This window comes from Myotis yumanensis, unplaced genomic scaffold (assembly GCF_028538775.1).
Source record: "Myotis yumanensis isolate MYYU_CA2020_CCGP unplaced genomic scaffold, mMyoYum1.0.hap1 SCAF_4, whole genome shotgun sequence".
Taxonomy (NCBI): Eukaryota; Metazoa; Chordata; class Mammalia; order Chiroptera; family Vespertilionidae; genus Myotis; species Myotis yumanensis.
Window position 1 is genome coordinate 76,140,553 of NW_027223755.1, and position 22,384 is coordinate 76,162,936.

Consider the following 22,384-nt stretch of genomic DNA (forward strand, 5'->3'; position numbering starts at 1 on the left):
GCAGTGGCTCTGGCATTTACAGCAGTGATTTGGCAGAAGCACAAGCCATATTCAAGGACACCCTGGAGATTTGTGACGCTCCCTGGAGAACTTAGGCCAATAAGCCAATTAATGGGCTATAATGCTCCATAAATACTATCTCTCTGTCTGGGACATTATAATTCGGCTCTGGCATTATTTAAACAAATGCTACACACATCACACCAATGGTTTGAAATTTTCCAAAGATAAGATTAGCAGCACAGCAGGATTAAATGGCAAAATAATTTTGTATATTCACTTGCAACTTCAGATATAAGCAAAATGGGAATCATTTCCCGCTAATTACTTTAGATCATCACTGTGTAGAAGTGATCACAGCCAACTGGAGATTGCTTATACAACAAACGAGTAGATGCTGCAGAGTTAGGTGGCATATGTGATCAATGTAAAGCCAGAAACATAAGAGGAGATAAACAACCAAGAGAGGATAGAGGGCAAGAATACAGGAATTTCCAGAAGAAATTGATAAATAAGATGGACAGTGCCCAAGATGGAAATGATTTACTTTGGGAGACAATGGAGTCATACTGTGTAGTCACTTATAAACAGGACACAAAGAGCAGCTCCCAGTTCCCTGAGCCCTGCTTCATTCTGGCTCTCATGGGGGCCCTGACCCTCCGGCTGGTTAAGTTGCTGGAGTTTAGCACCCTCTCTGCCCACTGCTGCTGGAGCCCAGGTTTCTGAAACTTTCAATAACTACTACTAGCAGAAGGACAGGATCACGCGGTAAAAGGTGCCAGGACAGTGTACCAAGAAAAATCCCCGAGTGGAACACTAGACAAAAGGTGAGACTATGATGAATAATAGAAATAAGGAAAATAAATCCCTATTTTGACAACTGGGGATGTTTAAAGGAATCGAGAGGGAGAAATCAAAATCAAAACCAGGTCGTCAAAATGGGACCACATTTAAAAATCTGTATCCCTCACTATGTAGTGAGAATGTAAATATAAAAACTACCCAAGCAGCCCAGCTGGTGTTGCTCAATGGTTAAGTGTTGACCCTGAACCAAGAGGTCACCGGATTGATTCCCTGTCAGAGTACATGCCTGGGTTTTGGGCTTGATCCCCAGTAGTGAGCGTGCGGGAGGTAGCTGATCTCATTGATGTTTCTATCTCTCTATCCCTTTCCCTTTCTCTCTCTCAAAAAAAGATCAATAAAAACATATCAAACAAACAAACAAACAAACAAAATATCTAAGCAGAGTGTGGTAGAGGGATTTCAATGAAATGTAAAATAAAGGATAGAACAGACATTCTCCCCAGGGCCACATACTCCCAAAGTAAGCAAGAACGGGAACACAGAGAGAGGGAAAAATTTCTGCTAGATGGAAGAACTGTGAGAACAGAGAAATTTTAGATTCACAGTCACTATAGTTCAATGTTTTGCTGCCCAAAGGACCCCAAGTATGTAGGAGGGCTTGGCTGATCTTGCTGACACTAGACCAGTGATGGTGAACCTATGACACGCGTGTCAGAGGTAACACGCAAACTCATTTTTTTGGTTGATTTTTCTTTGTTAAATGGCATTTAAATATATAAAATAAATATCAAAAATATAAATCTTTGTTTTACTATGGTTAAAAATATCAAAAAATTTCTGTATGTGACACGGCACCAGAGTTAAGTTAGGGTTTTTCAAAATGCTGACACGCCGAGCTCAAAAGGTTCGTCATCACTGCACTAGACGTATCCCGGCAATGAATGGATTTGGAATCTCTCAAGGCTCCACTTGAGACAATGGCTTAAGTTCATGAGCCATAGTAGTATTAGGTGGTACCTCTTCCCATCCTCAAATTTCAAAGGGATCCCGAGAGTATTCAAGTAATTTGACTTGTGCTATGTCTAAGCTGGTCATGATTATCAAGATTTCAAACAGCCCTGGCCAGTGTGACTCAGTTGGTTGAGCATCACCCCCTGCACTGAAAGGCTGCTGGTTTGATTCCCAGTCAGGGCACATGCCCAGGTTGAGGGTTTGGTCCCAGTTGGGGTGGGTACAGGAGGCAACCAATTGATGTTTCTCTCTCATCTCTCTCTCTCTCTCTTCCTCTCTCTCCCCCTCTCCCTTCTTCTCTCTCTAAAATCAATAAAAACACATTAAAAAAATACAGACTTAAAAAAAGATTTCAAACATTTCAAACTCTTCCCTAACCTCCTCACATCTAAAGGGTCTCCCTCTCTCTGTCCTGGCCAACCCAGCCATCTGTGTGTAGTGCTCCCCAGAGCCTTTTGGATATCCTTCATTAGGTATGGGGCCCAGACTATCAGAATTCCAGGTAAAAATATGCCATCCTATACAATAAAGAGGGAATATGCTAATTGACCATCATGCCCTCACAAGATGGCGGTGTCCACAGCCACAAGATGGTGACGCCCAGTCCCTTCAGCCCCGCCGCTAGCGAATTTTCATGCGACCATTACCTTTTCAAAAAATCTTTACCCAAGGATATGATTATTTCTTTTAGATCATCTGTTCTCAGGAGCAGGCCTAAGCCAGTAGGTGGGCATCCCCCAAGGGCCCCAGACTGTGAGAGGGTGCAGGCCGGGCTGAGGGACCCCCCGTGTGCATGAATTTCCATGCCCTGGGCCTCTAGTAATGTAATAAGAGAGGAGGGCACCATTTTATATTTTGCTGGAGTTATTCTCTTGATTATGTTCAGGCCATTTTGCTACAAATCTTATGAAGCTGTCTTCAGGGAAGACATTCTTAAGGTGTAGGAGCAACAGCTCAAATGACATGGGCCATGGTATCAAGGGCTGGATTTATACAAGGGTGAGCAGGAGAGTGGCTGGATGAACACAGCTCCTGCCTGTGGGAAAGCTCTGCTCCATCTGGGAGACACACATACATTTTAGCTTCAATGATCCTGAGACATGTGCCCCCGATGTGTCCCCAAGGCAGAATCAAGCCAACCATGGAAAAGCCCAAGTTAATAACTAGCCCAGTCCTGCGTATGTGCAGACTGAATCACTAGCTCTCTATTTAAGACTAGCAAATTATATCCATGGTGGTGGCACCCACAGAATTATAGTATGGCCTCCTTACAGAGGAGGGAATTTGCAGTGAAGTGTTGAAAAGCTTCCCTTACTTTTCATGCTTAAAAACACGTTAAGGGTGCAGGAGACATTTTTGGAAAATCTACATACTTTGTAATTTATGTAACTATTTTCCTAGATCAAGGGTCCCTGACCTAGGCTGTAGGGCTTCAGAAAACCTGTGACTCTTTTGAAACTGGATGTCTGTGCATTTCAGGGGAGAGAGTTCAAGCCTTTTTTTTTTTTCCTTTCAATGATAAGTTGTTTTTTAATGGATATGTTTGACATATAACATTGTGTAAATTTAAGGTGTACAATGTTAATTTTATACATTTAATACTGTATGATTGTCATTGTAGAGACATCTAGCAACTCCATCACATTATATACTTATGCTTTCTTTTAGCAGCTGGAATAATTAAGTTTTAGTCTCTTAGTAGGTTTGATGAGTATAGTTCAATATAGTGGTTTATATTCATTATAATGAGTTCAAGCTTTTCTCAGGTTCTCAAGCACATCTGAGGGGAAGAAGCACTGTTCCAGAGCATTTATGTAAAATGTCCCAAGACACTCCTTGGTCTAGTCCAACTTTCTGAGATTTGATGAATTTAAGAATATGGGCAGTAGGGTCTCATCGTTGGGACAAAGTTCACCGTTCCCACATACAGTGCTCAGCATTTACCCAGGGCTGGGAGCTAGGCAATAGCTTTTGAATTGGAACACCCATGTGTGGACAAATTAAATTCATTAGCACCAGAGTCCCACTCGTTTTACTGGGAGAAATTCAGGGTCAGCCAGCAGCTAGAGCGGTAGAGAAAAGAGGCCCTCGCCAGCGTGCTGGAGGGCTGAGGGGACCCCTGGCCTATGCAGTGCAGCGTGCTCAGATAGTAGTTAGTCCTTAGCTGGTGTCCTTGGCGTCTACTCTGTCTTTGTTACAAGGTCTTAGCCATTTACAGAACTCTCCCTTCTTTCCTTCCACCTGTCATCTTTGCTTCTGAAATAAGAACCATTTGTGTAACACCAATACTTAACTTTAGAAAGACATGCATTATGTGGTTGTAACCAAACCTGATACTTTCAGATGACCTGCTTACATCTTCAATGTGGAAAAGATTAAGAACAAAACAAATTCACCTACATTTCTGGGCAATCCAGTTGGCTTTTAAATGTAAGAATGGAATTCTAAACACTTAACACATTCAACTATATGGCAAAAAGGAAATCTGTGTATATGGTATTTTGTAGGGCAGCAGAATCAAGAAGGCAACCAAATTAAAAAAAAATCAATGTACAAACGATATTTCCATACAATAAAAGAGTAAAAATAAGAACAGGGTTTCATCACATAAACTGTGACAGGGAGAAGGCAGGACTTCAGGAGGGGGAAAACCATTGGAATCTCTGTGCCAGTTTCCTCATGTCTACAATGGACAGGGTGATACATACAAATAGCAGAACAGTCACGTGCCTATAGCAGCAGCCTGGCGTAAGGACTCAGCAAAGGATAACTACTAGTAGCAGTATATTAAGGTAAATAGGATAATGAGAAGGAATACAAATTAAATAAAACTATGGCAAGGAAGGTTAAGACACATTTTCTATAAACCTGAGACCAGACCTTGCAAACATTATGGTACATGAGGGAAGCCAGTCACATAGGACTGCATACTGTGGGATTCCGTTTGTAGGAAATGTTCAGAACAGGCAAATCCAACATGATATCAAATAGAGCAGTGGGTGCCTAGGGATGAGAGGATTGTAGAGTGAAGGCTGAAGTGTGTGAGGCTTCACTCTAGAGTCTAGGGTGATGAAAATGTTCTAAAATGGACTGTGTTGATGGTCACATAACACTGTGAATATGCTAAGTGTCACTTAATGTGCACTTAAAATGGGTGAACTATATGGTATATAAATTATCTCAATAAAGCTGTTTAAAAAATAAAAGACTGGAAAATCCCCCTGGTAAAAATAAATTGAAGTGTCCTGTAGATTTCCCTAAAAAATTCCTCTATCTTGCATGAATTCTGGTTTTTAGATATTTCCTTTTGCCTTGCCACATCTTCATCTATAGGGTTACTTTTCATATATATATATCGGTCAGGTACCTCTTATTAACAGCTGAAAACATGTATATTTTGATGAATGAATGACTTCTGGGTTTCAACGTTCAAGTCATAGATTTTAAGCAGATGAAGCCAGCGTTTAGAAAAATATTAGAGCCATTTTATTACTTCCATCTCTCAACCCTTTCCCATCATCTCCCAGCCTTAATGCAATGAGCAGGCCTTTGGAAGCAGGAGGCGTTGCATTATTTTTTAGGATAGTGATGGTTTTCCCTTGTCTCCCAATTTTTGCTTTTACTGATTCTTCTCAGATATAATATCCTTAAGGGCCTATAGATTCTGTTTTACAACTTCCTGCTGCTCCTGCTCGCCAGCATTTCCTATGTGCTATATTAGTCATTTCCCTTGGAGCCTTAACAGATCTTGAACCTGACAATTTATTCCAACTTTCTGCTTCTAATAGCATCACTGGAGGTGAAGAAGTGATGAAATAATGTGCAGAAAAGATTTCGTTTTCTTCTTTTCATCTGACCTCAATCTTCACAAACAAATCTACACATTTTCAAAAGTGGCATACCTTTGAGTCAAACCCAGTTTTCAGTATTCTAAACTAAGAGCTTCAAAGCAGGTTTTCCTCTTTCATATTGCACAAGGGCAAACATAACTTCCCTCTCATATATCCATCACCGTGAAAATCTACTCCTCTAACTTTGTAATAATGGATTGCACAGAAACAGCTTTACCCCAGACCACCTCCAGGGTCCCTATCTTTTCAAGAATGAAGGCAGGCAGTGATGAGGCATGGCATAGAAACACACATGCAGCAAATATGGAGGAGAAAAACAAAGCCAAAATACCTGACAGTTTTTTCTTATCTTTTCCCAAGTCTGCTGCACCTGTCATAAAAGGTGCAGCAAATAATTGAGGCACTTATACAAATAATTCAAGAGGAAAACTAGTGTTTTCCTTCATGAGTTGTAAAACCAGGTTTTATCTGAATTACTTGGATGACAGTCTTGAAAGAAATTTAGCTACCAAAAATGGTGTAAGCATAGGATGAGTGATGAACCTTCATAACCATTTGTAAAAGGAGAGAAAGGGCTCTTAAACAATATTGAGTTCAACAGGCTTTCAAATAACATCTCTCCCTTAGGAGTAATCCCAGAAAAAATTGGTGGCACAATAACCCAGAAAAATGAAGGCTCAAATGCAGAGAAAGAGTAACTGGATGAAACGAAAAAAAAAATAAAAATAAAAAATAAGAAAGGGTCTATAAAGTCCCTTGGAAATCGAGAATGACTTTTCTGGCTTCCAAATAGGATGATATACCTGAGAGCTTCGTTTCCCAGCTGGACTAGGGTATAAAGAGGCACAGAGAAGTAATGCCATTCCACTGTCCCAGCACACAATCTGGCACAGCTCACGGTTTTGTTTTTAATAGACTTTATTTTTCGAGCAGTTTTAAGTTCATAGCAAAATCCAGAGGGAAGTACAGAGTTCCCATATATCTTCTGCCTTGCCACTGCATAGCCTCTTCCATTCCAACATCCCTCAGGTAGTGGCACACTTGCTACAATAGATGAACCTACATAGACACAGCATTATCCCCCCAAATCCATCGTTTACATTAGAGTTCACTATGGGATTGTACATTCTATAGGTTTGGATAAATGTATAAAGACCATAATAGTATTGTGCAGAATAGGTTCACTGCCCTAAAAAATCCTCTGTGCTCCACTCTTCATTCCTCCCTCCCCGCTGACAGCGCTGGAGTTAAGAGAGGAATTCGGCATCAAGAGGAAATCAGGACTTTAATCCACATTTTCTTCATTCTCCCCTTTCTGAGTTACATCTAGTCCCTTAAAGAGGCTGGTAAAGAAGTCCTCAGATCTGTGCGTGCTGCACATGTGCACGTCAACGAGCAAGTGACAGAAAGTACTTTGGAGCCAGGAAGGAAGAAGCCAGGTGTCGAAAGAGCAAGGGCTATGGAGCCAGAGACCTGCTTTCTTCTGCTTCCTCCACTTACTAGCCCTGTGGCTGGGATTTTTAAAGCTCTCTCAAGAATGACTTAACATCTCTGAGTCTCACCTTCCTTATCTACAAAATGGAATAATACCCGTTGCAGGGATACCCAAGACACTGAACTAAGATGGCTCCATGTGGTGTCTGGCACGTAATATTTTCCCTTTGCCCATACAACGGTAAGTAACTTAAGAAGGAAAAATGTTGGGGTGTGAGCATCTTAAGGATAAAGGCAGATGGACTCAAAGGGAAATTAATGCCACTGGATGGAAGTGTCATGTCCAGCTCTGTGCCTTTTCTAGAAAATGAACTTCGTAGAACCAACGGGCACAGCAGGGTGTTATTCAGTGAATAAAGGACCAAAGATCTCTCACTGCCTCGCTGAAGCGACTTCTCCACTTCGCTCATTCTAATACAATTGTCCATTAGGCGGCATTTAACCATAATCATGTATTGCTCACAGTATTTCACGCCATTATTTGTTTAAAAAACGTGTATTCTTTCTTTGGAGTTCAGTGTCAGTTGTGGACACAAAACTGAAGAGGCAAAAGGATGGCTGGCAGGAGCCCTCGGCGGGGAGGTTTATGCATATTCTATAACTCTGCATTGGAAATCTGCACCAGGGCAGGGCGTCTGCAATTTATGTCTCTCTCCAGTTCATCCTGGTGCCTCATACGTACCTAGGGCCGTTCCTGGGAGCTAATTGTGCTTTGTGATTTCAGCAAGACTTAGGAGAAAGATGGTTCGAAACTGCAGTCATTCAGTGACACTTCATTGCTTCTCTATCAGCTCCCCTTTACAAAGACACCCTGACCTCCCATCTAATCATTTCTAATTGTCTTCTTTTCAAAGCAGTGGCACTCTTGGAGTCCAACACTAGCTGTACTATTTGTTCCTACATTTGGAATTAGCTCAAAGGTCCAAAATCTTTCAGGATTTTATGTCACGTTTTGTTTACTTTCTCTTGTGCTTGGCCCAGATGTGCTTAAGGAAAACCTGGCTGGATTTTCTCCTATATTTGAGACTACCTGAGGATAAATTAGTGAAGACTACATTTTCTCCCTGGAGTGCTAACATTTGTTAATTCTAGGTAGTAGATACACACCTGATTGCTATCTTATTCTTTATCCTCCTCTGTATTTTTAAAAACAGAATAATTAAAATAAAAAAAGTTGTGTGGCCCTGGCTGGTGTGGCTCAGTTGGTTGGGTGTAGTTCCATGCACGGAAAGATTGATGGCTTTATTCCTGGTCAGGGCACATGCCTGGGTTTCAGGCTTGATCCCTGGTAGGGGGCATGCAGGAGGCAGCGGATGGATGTTTTCCTTTCACATTGATGTTTCTCTCTCTCTCCCTCTTCCTTCCTCTCTCTCTCAAAATAATAATAATAATAATAATAATAATAATAATAAAGTAAAATAATAGGTATGGTCATGTTTTATGCATGGGACTGGATTTTCCCTCCAAATTAATCCTTTACCAGCCACGGATGGGCTAAAGACATAGGCACCAAGCCGTGAGCTCACTTCCATCTGGCACGGCCATGTGAACACTTTGGTTGGCTGGCTTTTTTAATGAAGTGATTTTTAATGAAGCAAGCTGTGAATTTAATAGGTACCTTAAAACAGCTTCTTTGTAACTAAGCTTTAAGTAAGGAAGCAACTGCCAAATTAGCTATCAAGGCCAAGAGAAACATTCAAGCCTGAACAACTAACTGCAGGATCAAGGATTGCTGGACGTCGGTCATCAGGCATGTCATCTCAACAGCTGGCACAAAGGATGGTGACACAGTCCACCGGGAGGTTGGTGTATGGCAAGAGGAAAATAAATATAGCATTTATAGCATTTTACTTGACCTCACCAGGGGTCAAGGAAGTGCTGGGCCAGCACTAGGGCATATAGGCAAGTGCAAGATATTTGAATTGTTATTCTTACCTCTGTTCATGCTAGAATGCTATCTCTTAGCGGTTCCTTTACCTTGTAATTGTGAACCAGTCATTTCAGCTCACTTATAATGTGGGGACAACAGGAGAGATCACAAGGTTCAGTCTTTACTACCCTGAGAGAAAGATATGCTGACAGCAGGCAATGCACATAGCATTAGAGAACTCTTTTAAAGGTGGGAGAAACACCTAACTCTGGAATCTCAGCTGTAAATAGTACATGGGTAACACAAGAGGTTGAAGAGGGCTGGGTGGATGTAAGCAAAAGACAAGGCCCGGGGAAATGGGAGAGTGCATGACCCACTTAAAGGCATTCAAATTCTTAAAAAAAAAAAAAAAAAAAATTTCAAGAGAGCACACCTGTGTGCATGAATGAAGTCACCAGTTTGTGAGGTTTGCTTTATTCAATGGTGAGGAAGCTGATGAAAAGAGAAGAGAAATGCCTTGTCCAGGTTCTCAGTGCAGGTCATGGGACCAGGATGGAACCAGGCTCCCTGCGGCTATCCCAGGGTGTCTGTCTGTATTGCAGTTCTAGACCAGCAGCCCAGTCATGACGTTAGCCCTGCTTGGGAAAGTCACTGGCAAAGGTTTCACTCAGTGTATGTTGCCCATACAATAGACACAAAGTCCCTCACACACTCCCTTCCGGTACTTGGCATTTCCTTTGTCCTTCATGCTACAGCGCCTTTTTCTGCTTTGTGAGGCCTAGCCTCACCTGGATCGGGTAGGAGAGTGGCCTCAGGTACTTGGAGCTGGAAAGGAGGGGCCTACTAAACCTGGTGGCAGAGCAGGAAGAACCTGTGCCAGCCCGCCTGGGAATTCTGTCTGTGGTGGACACGAGAACGGGAAGTGGGAACTCCTTGTGGACTCAACTAAGTCCCTCCCACGTTCCATTTCACAGACGCTGGGTGTGGCCTTGTCTTTCATTTCATCCCTCCAGAACACAGCATGGAGTGGACAGAGAGGCCTGAATGCAGGACCAAGAGACCCTCTTACTTTCTCACTGAGGGATCTTGACCTAACACCCCCGTAAACTTGTTTCTTCATCTACCAAATGGGGTAATAGGATCCCCCTAAACCACCCCCCCCCCCCCCCCCCCCCCCCCGGCTGTGGTGAAGTGTTTGCCTGCACAGTGCTTATGTTCCCGAAAGCTTGACAAATACTAGCTGGGCCTGAATCTTTCTGATTTGGCCCGATCGCCCCATCCCCACCACACTTCTCTCAGGCCTGCCAGGCGCTGCACTGTGAGGGGCTCCTGCCACCTGCCTTTCCTTACAACTGGAGGGAAGACTGATGACTGCGTGGGAGAAAGGACTGTCAGAATCACCACATTGCTGTGTTGCTCAAAGCAGTGTTGCTAGTTTGTATTATATAAAAGCCCTTGTCCAACGGAGTCTGTCTTAAACTGTAAGGGCAAGGGGTCGGTTTCTTTGATTTACAACCATAGGCCAAGAATACGATATATGGCTTGCAATTGGGGGAGGGGAGGTTCTCCATCCATTTATATAATGAGCAAGTGCTTCTTGGTTGCCTGTCACATGCTGTGAAGAGGGGGACTTGCCCGCCTTCCTTCAAGGAATGGAATAGGTGGTCCTCATGCCTGGGAATCGCCTTGAATCAGTTTATACCCCCTATACTGTCATTTCCTAATTACCCCAATGGTACGAGGGCTTGCTGATGAAAATAAATACTCTGAAACCACAAGCTCATATTTTACTTAAATGAATATATTAACTAAAAAAACCCCAAAACCCCACTACAATAAGAGTCGAGCAATGTCGCCACCTGAGTCTGATATGTACGTATTAGGAAGGTTTAAGTGAAGTCTTAAATGTATTAACTAGCAAGTGCCAAGGCGCAAAGTGACTTCTCCACAGCAGTTCAACTCTGCTCCCTGCTGTGTAGCTGGAGATTACACTGAATCCAGGGCACGCTTTAGGACCAGCTTCCTCCCGTGACTTACAAAAATAATCATAAATAAAGCGTTTTAAAAAAATCCCCCATCCTCATCTCCCTAGCTTTACATCCCATTATTCTGAGTAACTGATGTGTGTGAAAACACACCCTTTCAATTCACCTAAACCTCTGATTCACAGGGAACAGCTTTTAAATTGTTCATACAATTCTTATCAGTCAGCGGGGTTTGCGTCAAGGAAACAGAAACACGAAAACCTAATCACTCTGCTTGTGAACAATCACCGAGTCTCCCTGATTGGAGGAAGGACAGGTCCTGGGAAGCCTTTCCTCCAGATTTCCACCACTTCCTGGCTGTTTCATTTTAATCATGACCTTGTGGAGCTGATCTATGACTTCAAGCGTTTGCCAGGCAAGGCTGGGTGTTACTGATACACGTCTTAGGAAAAGCAGTTACTCCCATCACCAGAAACTGATGTTGCAAGCACGCTATTTGCACATAGGAAGATGGACTTCCTTGGCAACCTGCTCAGTCAGATGTGCAATCACGGCCGCAGGCTGGAGTCAAGGCACACGACTTTGGGAAACAAGCCATGGTATTTTTATTGGTTTGCTCTATTTTACCCTTATAAAGGAACGGTATCAGAGTTCAACTCAGAGAAATGAGGAAAACTGAAAATGAGCAGGAAGGAGACTATAAAACCACCCAGGCTGGTCATTCAGGGAATCCTTTTATGGTTAGTGGATATCTGCTGACTGCCTTCTACCAGGTCATTATTCTTGGGGATAATTCATCTCACAAATTGACACATCACCAACAGAAAATATGTAACCTTCACGAGAGGCATGCTAGCTGTGCCAGCTGTGCAGAGAGGAAACACATGGGTTATACCGGCTCTTCCTTCTTGCTATGTACAGTTTGAATGTTTTCCTTCCAAGCTTTACCTGATTGGATGCAGACCTTATGAGATTTATATCAGCTGGACTGTACAGGACATTTACCCATGTCTAGAGAAAACCAGATGATCCAGATGTAGTTCTTGGGTTGAAATTAGCTTTTGTTATACTGGCTTATTTAACAAGAAAATAGGGCAATGAATTTACCAAAAGAGACTAAAAAGATGTAGTCTGGCCATGTAGGTAGGCAGGTAACTAGACACACACTAACACAAACATGCACACACAATCATCTTGAGGTATAAATTATATACCACACAAAGTATCCTTTTTTTGTTTGTTAATTCCTACCCGAGGATGTTTTTTCATTGACTTTTAGAAACAGTGGAAGGGAGGGAGGGAGAGGAGAGAGGGAGAGAGAGAGAGGGAGAGAGAGAGAGAGAAAGATAAAAGAACATTGATGTGAGAGAGACAACAATTGGTTGCCTTCCACACACACCCCGACACCCCGACTGGGGGCTGAGGATTGAACCTGCAACCCAGGTATGTGCCCTTGACTGGGAATCGAACCCAAGACCCTTTGGTGCACGGGACACTATAACCATTGAGCCCACGGGCCAGAGCATACAAGGTAGTCTTTTAAGTGCAGAGCGAATTTTTTTTCCTCAGACCTATAGCCTTGGACCTTCAGCCTTATAGAGCCTTATAGAGATCAAAGATATCAGGGAGAGCTCCTAGCTCATCTTCCTTCATACTTCAGCTCAGAGAAACTGAGCCACCCCACCCAGACGGTCAGTGGTAAAGTGGGGAGGTGATGCTCAGTTTGGACATGCTAATAAAAACCAGCCCATTGCCCTAGCTGGTCTGGCTCAGCAGACAGAGCCTTGGCCCATGGACTGAAGTGTCCTGTGTTCAGTTCTGGTCGATCCCCAGCCCCAGTCAGGGTACATGTGGGAGGCAACCAATTGATGTGTCTCTCTCACATAGTTGTTTCTCTCTCTGTCTCTCCCCTTCCCTTCTACTCCCTCTAAAAATCAATGGAAAAATATCCTTGGGTGAGGATTAACAACAATAACAATAACAACAAAAACCAACTCATTGATTCGGTATTATGAATAGAAACTCACTGTTTTGTGGGGAGGGAGAGGAAAGACTCTATGTAGCAGCCCATGTTTAGGTACCAGGTTCCCAACCTGTTAAAATGAACTTCCAACTGTTGGTTGCAGAGAGTTCAGGAAAGGAAGTGAAGGAGAAGTGTCTTTGGAATAGTGGTGTTAAAGAGGATCAAGGGACAGCGTCAGTGGGGGAGGTAGGAGGGGGAAAGGGGGATAAATGCTGATGGAAGGAGGCTTGACTTGGGGTGGTGAACACACAATACAATATACAGATGATATATTAAAGAACTGTACATCTGAAACCTGTATAATTGTATTAATCAATGTCACCCCAATAAATTCAATAAAAAAATGGAACAAAAAAAGGGGGGGGATAAAGGGCCATGTTGAATGAGGACTGAGTTACTGAAGAGTGGGAGTCTGAGGTGTTAAAGTAATTCCGACCAATGTTAACGTCTGGGTGCTGACAAATAAAATTTATAAATGACTTTTCCAACTGCTTCCTCTAGCAACAGGAGCTGTTATTACCACATCGATTTTAAAATTAACTGTTATGGAATTTTCTTGCTTTAATGAGAAGGCAGACCTGACTGGTAAATAAAGTAATGATTAAAGCAATTAAAAGAGTGAAAATGAGAAACAAAGTAACAACCTTTAATGCTTCACCCAAATTGGCAGGTTTTGATGATTTACTTAACAGATTCATGTTTATCTGGAGGTAAACGTACTGAGAAGCAATGGTCACTATGATAAACCCTTCCTTTGGTGAGGGGGAAAGTCAGTTAGTAATGTCATCTGTTTAAAAATCTCCCTGCACCTGGTTCTCATTTGTCCTCCAGCTGAGAAACCAAAGACAACTTCTTTTTATTACTTGTGGTCAAACAGCAAGTTCATCTCGCCATGGGATGATCAAACGGCCAGCCTCCCCCGGCTTGAGAAGGTTTGCCTTTCACTTTCAACTTGTTCAATCATCATTAACTCTGAAAAACGTCACATTCCATTTGTGCAATGAAAATTTCACCACCCGCGACCGTTTGGGTGAAGTTTTTGTAGGCGAAGCCCTAAATCTTGAAGAGCACCTCACACATTCTCAAGGTCATTTGCCTTGTTTCCTCATTTAATGGCAGTTGCCTAAGATTCTGGAGTCTGTCTGTGTCCCGACAGACATCTGTGTGTGGATAGGTTTCCTTCTCTGGGAGTCAGTGGGTTCCCTGGGTGATACAACACGGGTGTAATATGAGAAAACGAAGTTGTGTGCGTGTGTGTGTACACACACACACACACACACACACACACACACACACACTCCTTTGTTATATAACACCCACAATACCCTGGGTTTTTTCCCAAGCAAAAGCAAAGTCTTTTTTACTGGGAGGTACTAGTAAAGAAGGCCATTGGATGCAGCCCACTGAAGCAGGGTTTTCTTACTGTGGGGAGCCAGCTTGCCCGGGGAAGCTGCCATATCAACTTGGGGAAGTTCCCAAAAGTTTCTAGAGAGGGGAAATAGGCTTCTTTTTAAATTTTGCCATTGGGCTTGAGAAATCTTCATCTCCTTTGTTTATTATTTAATTATATTCCCCCGTCTGCAGAGAAGTTCTGACATGTAAATCCCAGTGAATGTGGCAGAGGGCCAAATCCCTGATGGGCAAGCTATAAATATGAATTTCTGAGAGTGGTTGTCAAGCAGCAAGATGGCTAAATTAAGAGGTCACTTGATCCAGAGTCTTAAAAAAAAGCATAGAGTTTATTGGGGCAAGTCAAATAAATTTGTGCCATTTGGCAAGCAAGCCATAGCTAAAACAGGCCCCAGTTTCAAGGTCCTGATTAAAATTTCAAGGTCAAACCCAAGAGAACACATATGCAGAGCTCTCCAGAGCCTTGAGTGCCAAGGCGCTAACGCACTGTTTTAAATAGTCCTCCAGAAGGGCTTCTTGATTTCAAGCTTTAGTTTAATGCCAAAGTTGTGCTGGGCCAGCTGTTAAAGTAAGGAGAAGGTTACTAGCATGTCTGGATTATAGGCACATTGTCTTGGGCCTCTTTCATAATGTATTAGAATATTTATTGTTGCCAAGATCCAATTTTTAATTGGCTGGTAGAAATCGAGGGTAGGAGAGAGGGCAAAATTAGTCCAATGATATTTTCCAATTCCCCAGCTCATACAAGACCAGACCCTTGGTCTAAAGAAGAATCATGTGGCTCCTAAAACATAAAAGAAAATGTCCCACCATTTTAACCGCTGGCTTGATAACACCACCTTTTAAGAAAAGAGATTCTAATACTAGGTTATTAATTGAAAAAAGCTTGTATAAATTTCCTGGGAGAGATTGAAAAAAAAAAAATTCAAACACTTGTCTACCCAGTATTCTTCTAAGTGCTTTATAAACATTAACTCACTTAATTCTCACAGCACTTCCAAGAGGTGAAGTAACTTACATAGGTCATGGAACTATTCAAACCACTATGCAGCAATACTTTTTCATAAAGACCTTTCAGAATACACCCATTGATTGGTTGCTTCTCCTGTCTCCACCTCAGGGAGGTCAACTTTCTACTACTGCTCCTGAATGAGCTAGTGAGTTCTCTCCGTCTGTGTCACCTACGCACGCACACACTCTCACACACACTCTCATGCAAAGCTATTTCTGTGCTTCAGTGAAGCTGCACAGGGTTTGTGATCTGGGCATAAAAGCAGACATCATTTGCTCATTAGAGCTAAGTTTTCGGGACGTGCCCCAATTACTGACCTCCACTAACGGCCTGGGTTTGCGCTCGACTGCAAACCTGAAGTGGCAGAGTTCACAGTAGCTGGTGTTTGAGGATGACAGCCAGTGCTCCAGGCAGCTCCGATGAATTGTCCCCAAGGTCCCCGTACATTCACATGGAGAGAGCAAGTCCTCTTGGCTGCTGCCTTCGTGGCAGATCCTGCACATTGGCCGGTCATTGAAGGGGCTGCAAGAGAGGAGGGGTACCTACTGGTCACTGGGCTAGAAACCACTGCCACGCGGATGGTCCTCTGGCTCTGTGTCCTTTACCCCTCCCCAGTGGCAGCTGCTCAGAAAAGACAAGTGCTTTAAAACCCCAGATCTAGCCCTAGTTGATTTGGCCCAGTGGATAGAGCATCGGCCCGAGGACTGAAGGGTTCCGGGTCCGATTCCAGTCAAGGGCACGTACCTTGGTTGCAGGCTCGATCCGGGGTGTACGGAAAGCAACCAATCGATGTGTCTCTCTCACATCGATGTTTCTCTGTTTCTCCCCCTCCCTTCTATTCTCTTTAAAAAGAAATGGGTAAGGATTAACAAAAAACAAAACAAAACCCTAGATCTACACTTGTACTTGGCAGTGGGGCCAGTGCCATGGTCCTCGAGCATCTACTTTTGCCAATACAAAGAAATGGGGAGTGGCCCAGGGTAAAAAATGAGTAAAAACAAGCAGCATGCTATTTTTGCCTTGGGTACAGATGTAATCCAGGCAAACACCAATTAAAAAATAAAAACCATCCCTCGCCATTAAGGACAGAAATTGCTTTGAAATGATACCAATTGTAATTTCTGGACAAACTGTGTTTTTAAAACCTGGCCAGGACACTTGAATACGCAGAGGTTCCTTTCATTTCTGCTTTCAATGGGTGTGAGGCTGAGAAGAGGGGAGTAAACTGGCTGCCAACCCAAAACCGCCACACAGAAGGGCGGTCTGAGCCACAGCACAAAGCTGAGTAGCAGGACTTTCGTAGGATGCTCTTCAGGATGTTAAGGACACTAAGCTGAAAGCGAGTAATGAGAGGATACCTTTTACCGAGGTGGCCTCTGTCTAGAGCTCTGCCTTTAACTTAAAAAAAATCACCCCTGCATGGCACCTGATATAGTGGTTTGTGTGGCAGGCTCTGGCCTGGGCTCGAACACCAGCTTGCTACTTAGCAGCTGGCTAGCTTTGGACAAGTAACATCATCTTTCTGTACTTCAGTGTCCTCATCTCTAAAATGGGTACAGAGAATGGTGCCTTCCTCATGTGGTGATTGTGAGGATGAGAAAGGATAATCCAGATGAGAAGCTTAGAATTGGGACCAGCATATAGTAAATGCTGAGTTAATGCTGTTTTCACTCGTAGAAAAATTCAGGTCATGGAAATCAAATAACGGCCAAAAACCAGCAGCCATTGGAAGGGTCAAGCAAAGATGACCTCACTTCTCAGTGGATATGGTGTCCTGTATCCACTAAGAGGACTATCTCTTTCTGATCGACATGTTTTTATATTGCTCAAACTCTCCTTTATTGGGCATTAGATTTTAAAGTATGTCATCACTGTATGTGCCAACCAGAGGACCAAGCTCTTTACCCGCTCTCCCCTGCCTCTTCCTGTCCCCCAAAGATGAGAGTGGCCACCACTCTCTGACACCATCTTTGGTCCAAATGGAAACAGTCATAGACACACTGCCATTTCCGACAGGCCTTTCCAGGGATGATCCTGGGAATGAGTGAAGGCTAAAAGGGGATTAAAAGAGAAAAGGACTTCCTTCTCACTTGCCCAAAAGACTCACTCATGCTCAGGGGCGGGAGGCGGGGGGAGGATGGGGGGTGAATGGGGGGGGGGGGATGAGGACACATTTGTAATTCCTTAACTAATAAAGAATTTAAAGATTAAAAAAAAAGTTTAAAGAGTTGACTTTTTCTCCCTCTTTATCAACAGCCTCCTTCATTCACATTGAGCCACTTGCATGAGCCACTTCTCGTTTACATTACTACGTGATGGGAGAACACATAAAAATTCCACACACACACACATGCACATACACACACCGGGGCTCACAAGTCTCATTTTAGTGCTGTAGCCTGTTGTTCCCTATCAACCGAAGTGTTTGATGCCTGCAAGGGTGACAGGTACACATCAGCTATCTGTCTCAGTTCACAGATGAGCAATGATGCTCACTGCCTCATTGTATTCTGAGCCCTAACAATTGTGTAGAAGCTTCTCAAGAGGTAGAAAAATATATATCGACTTCCTTCCCCTCCATGACTTCCCTTTGCCATAGCAGCACAAATTGAAAGTACATGGACAATGTTTATGACATGCATAGATGTGTGAGTCCATGTCTGGCGGACACCACGTCCAAGGTGAAGGCAATAGAAAATATGGCAGTGGCCCAGTGGTAGTGCTGCAGGCACATGCTCAGATCTGTGGACCTGTATCTACATTGGAGGGGTTGGCTAAATTGCTCAGACCAAGGTATGTGGCCCAGGTGTGAGTGACAGACCCACATTTCAGGGTTAGAAGAGTCAGCGCTGATATCAGGAGGCAAGTCCAGTGCGGATATACATGTTACATCCATAGGTCAAGTCCCACTTACCCATTTTGAAAGAAAGCCGGAGAAGCCAGGGTGTACTTATTGGCCAGGCAGCCTGTAGCTGTCAATCTGTCACTGGGCAGCAATAGCACAAGAAGAGACCTCCAGGGACAAAGTATTGGCCTGAATAAGCCACTTCTGGGCTGTTGAAAGCCTTTAGCTTTGCTTTGGTTCATCACTCAGGGGAGACAAGTGTGGGGGTTTTAACAACAGTAAATATCATAGGGCAGGGTGTGTATGAAGGATCATGGGGGGCCCATGAGGAGCAAAGGAGGGAGCAATAGAAGAGGTCCCCAAGGGGGATGTGCCAGGGAAGAGACATGCCCAGGAAGTGGCCCTGGTAAGTGCTCCTATCAGGCAGTGCTGATTGGCATGCACACCAGGAGCAGCACTTCAAAGGTTTTGCCCACAAATCCAATTACTTTGGCTCAGTCACCTGAAATCAGTGCCTCCTTCATTCTACTCTAACATAGGGTTATCTTTGTCACTGCCTGGAGACAATGAGTGTAATTACTGTTGCAATGTCAAAATAAATGTAAAGCAAGGGACTCTGGCTTGTGGGATCCTTCCCTGCCCGGCTCTCTGCAAGTGTGTCTTTAGGCGAAATTAGTGAATTTTAGCTTATACCCTATTGCTATAGAAACAGAACTTGTGTAGTCTCCCCGCCCCCACCCTCTCCCCTACCACCTCTCACCTGACACAAAGACCTGAGCACTAATTACATTCCCTTTTTTCCCATCTGACAAAGGGTCCTTCGGATCAATTACACGTTCATTTATTTTAATGTTAATTGTGGTACTACCTCTGGGTGGCAAGAGTCCGTACTACTGTTGACAGCAGCTGCCCGTCCTTGGCCGAAACTTGCATGACATACTGTGGCTGCCCATTCACTAGGCTGCCACAATCCTCCACAGTCTTCACCAGGGGCACAGTTGAGCTGGTGCAGTCTGGCAGCACTTCTGGCAGGTGACTGCAGCGGCTGGTTGTCATGGTAACAGACAGCAATTACTCTGCTAATGGCTTCCGCATTCATACAGGATTTCCATCTAAGAGAGATCAGAAAACAGTTTACTTGGGCAGGGTGGTTAATAGGAAATGGAGAATTACAGGCTACCAACATCATCGTGTCATTATTTAATATAAATAACAGGGGTAGCCTAGACGTGGCTCATTATCTTGTTACCATTTAATATGCACGCGCACACACACAGAAGTCACAAGAAACAGTGGAGGTAGCTCTGAACAAGACAGCGAGCATGTCAGCGTACATAAACATTAGGATTCCTGCTCTGGGAGAGAGGAGGGAATGATGGCTCCAAAGCTAGATCGGAAGAGAAGATAAGCAGCTCTCCTGCTCTGCACCAGAGAAGCAGTAAGTTTTTGTTGACACTCTCTAAAAATTACTAGAATCATTATTACTGATCGCAACTATTTTATTCTTGGAAGCAATTTATTCCCCATGCAGTTTCATTCTAAGATACTAAGATTAATAAAAAGAGAGAGAGAGAGAAAAAAAATAAAAAAAAATCTGGCCAACTAACACCTTGTAGGACAATATTTGCCAAACATGAATCATTCAATTAATGTACAACCATTCTGACTTTTGCTATATCTTTGCTTATAATACAACTAGAGGCCCTGTGCATGAAAATCATGCACTGGAGGGGAGGGGCGTCACTCAGCGTGGCCTGCGCCCTCTCGCAGTCCGGGACCCCTCGGGGTATGTCCACCTGCTGGCTTAGGCCCGATCCCTGTTGGCAGTCAGACATCCCTTTCACAGTCTGGGCTCTTGCAGTCCTGGACCCCTCACTCCTTACCACCTGACTATAGCGGAGGCAGGAGAGGCTCCCGCTACTGCCGCTGTGCTCGCGAGCTGGCCCTGTGGGAGCACACTGGCCACCAGGGGCCAGCTCCTGCGTTGAGCGTCTTGCCCCCTGGTGGTCAGTGCGCATCATAGCAACTGGTCGTTCTGTTTGGTCGATTTGCATATTAGGGTTTTATTATATAGGATTATCTACTTATGTCTTCAAAATTAACCTCCCTTAAAAACTTAACCTATTTTCTTTAGTCTTAAGTGAAGTTATTAATAAAATGACTAGTTGGATGATCTTATTACATTTTTTTCCTAATAGACATTACAATAAATACACTAGTATTGAGTTTTGTTTATTTATGTACTACCTAAAATCTATGGACACTGCATTGTCATAAAGGAACACATAGGAGTATGGAAGAAACTGATAAGTGAGATCTCTACTGCCTATTAAAAATAATCCATTCTTGCCCCTAGCCAGTTTGGCTCAGTGGATAGAGCATCAGCCCACAGACTGAAGGGTCCTGGGTTAGATTCCGGTCAAGGGCACATACCTAAGTTAAGGTTCCCCAGCCCTGGTCATGGTGCGTGTAGGAGGCAACCAATCAATATGTCTCTCTCACATTGATGTTTCTGTCTCTCCCTCTCCCTTCCACTCTAAAAATCAATGGAAAAATATCCTCGGGTGAGGATTAACCAAAAAAACAAAAACAAAAACAAAAAACCAAAACCCACAATAATAATCCATTCTTAATGACAGCCTTCGCTCCCTGACACATAGTCTATCATGCAAACTGCTAGGAATTCCGTTTCTGATCTGTGTGGCATGGGCTTGAATTTGACCTCAAGTTCAAGGCAGTGAGGCCCACTGGAGTGAGGAACCCCACTACATACAATATTAAATCTCATGTGATATGTAAGAAATAGAGGGCTTTCTAGTGGAATTATTTATGTCTAAGGGTGAGATGACATAGTTTCCCAGTCCATACAGGCCATTTCTGCTCAGCCTGTTCCCCTCAAGTTTCTGAGCCCGACACGACCTAGATAGAGGCAGGGTTGGTTGGCAGATGGAGTTCATGGTCAATAACCAGTCTGAATGGTCAAGGCCCCAAGTCTAAATGAATCTTCCCCCCGAACCCTAAGAGAATTTTTGAAATTCTTGAAAAGGTTGTTTGCTCCCAGATATATGTCTCTACTTATTACACTTTACTTGACTCCTACAAGTCTGGAAAACAGGATCTTCCCAATTTCTAAAAAAATGTGCACCAAGTGGACATTCTTAGGATGAGAATGTAGTGTTTCCAGATGAACTGAGCTGACACTGTCCCTCCCAACAAGCACGTGTCAAGCAGGCCTGACCACCAAAGACAACGGATGGGAATGGAATCCCTTCCTTGTTGAGGAGGTGTCTGGCTAAGTACGCGCCCTTTCCTGTGCTCCTTGGCTGCCATGAGTCCTCTCAGGGTCTGCGGTCTGGCCTTTCCAGGAGCCTTTTGGCACCTCAACAGGGCTGTGAACACCAACTCTATTCTGAGTCCTGAGATGGGGGAAGCGGCAGGGCTGCCATTGTCATGACTCTGGTGGGCTTCTCAACCACCAGGTACTTACTGAGCATTCAAGGAACATACCTAAACAATCAGCTAGTATAGTTTTGCTTTTTAAATAGGAATTGTTGTTGTTGTTGTTTTAGCATCAGAAAACCAGGAAGTATATGCTATGGAAAGTACAGAAAAGCACAAAGAAAACAATAAAACTAACTCATAACCTCACCACTCAGATAATCACAGTATACTTTTTGGGTGGCTGTCTTTTTAATTTTTGGCAGAATTGGCAGGGTGGAGTGGATTTGCAGCTGGGGCCAGATAATGTGGTTTTTATTTTATTTTAACTGAGTTATGGTAGCTCTCAGGCCACAGAAAAAAAGGATGTTCAAAGACCGTCTTCTTAAACTATGTCTAATCCTACTCCCTTGACTTGCCCTTATAAAACCCCATTGACATGATTTTAAATTCTCATGATGCCTCACAGTCACAGAGTGTAACTTCCTGGCACAGCTCTCTTGCTTCACAAGGCAGCCATAGATTAAGAGCCAGGGGTGTCTTGGCAGGAAAAGCAGACACAGTGACCTTCTTGCAGCATGGAATCATTATGTCTGGGTGCACTTTGAGCGTCTATTTTGGGGTTTTGCATAATTCCAACT

General features: G+C 43.5%; 1 protein-coding gene across 3 annotated transcripts in view; it reads right to left on the bottom strand.

The window, feature by feature from the left end:
- Positions 1–22,384, bottom strand: part of MARCHF3 (membrane associated ring-CH-type finger 3) — a 138,260-nt gene that overhangs the window by 18,334 nt on the left and 97,542 nt on the right. For all 3 annotated transcript variants that reach the window (XM_070412559.1, XM_070412560.1, XM_070412561.1), the window contains 2 exons: positions 19,174–19,417; positions 15,778–15,982 (listed from right to left, as the gene is read on the bottom strand). In XM_070412559.1, the coding sequence (XP_070268660.1) occupies positions 15,778–15,982; positions 19,174–19,361 (393 nt within the window). In that variant the 5' untranslated portion in view covers positions 19,362–19,417. The remainder of the gene's footprint in view (positions 1–15,777; positions 15,983–19,173; positions 19,418–22,384) is intronic.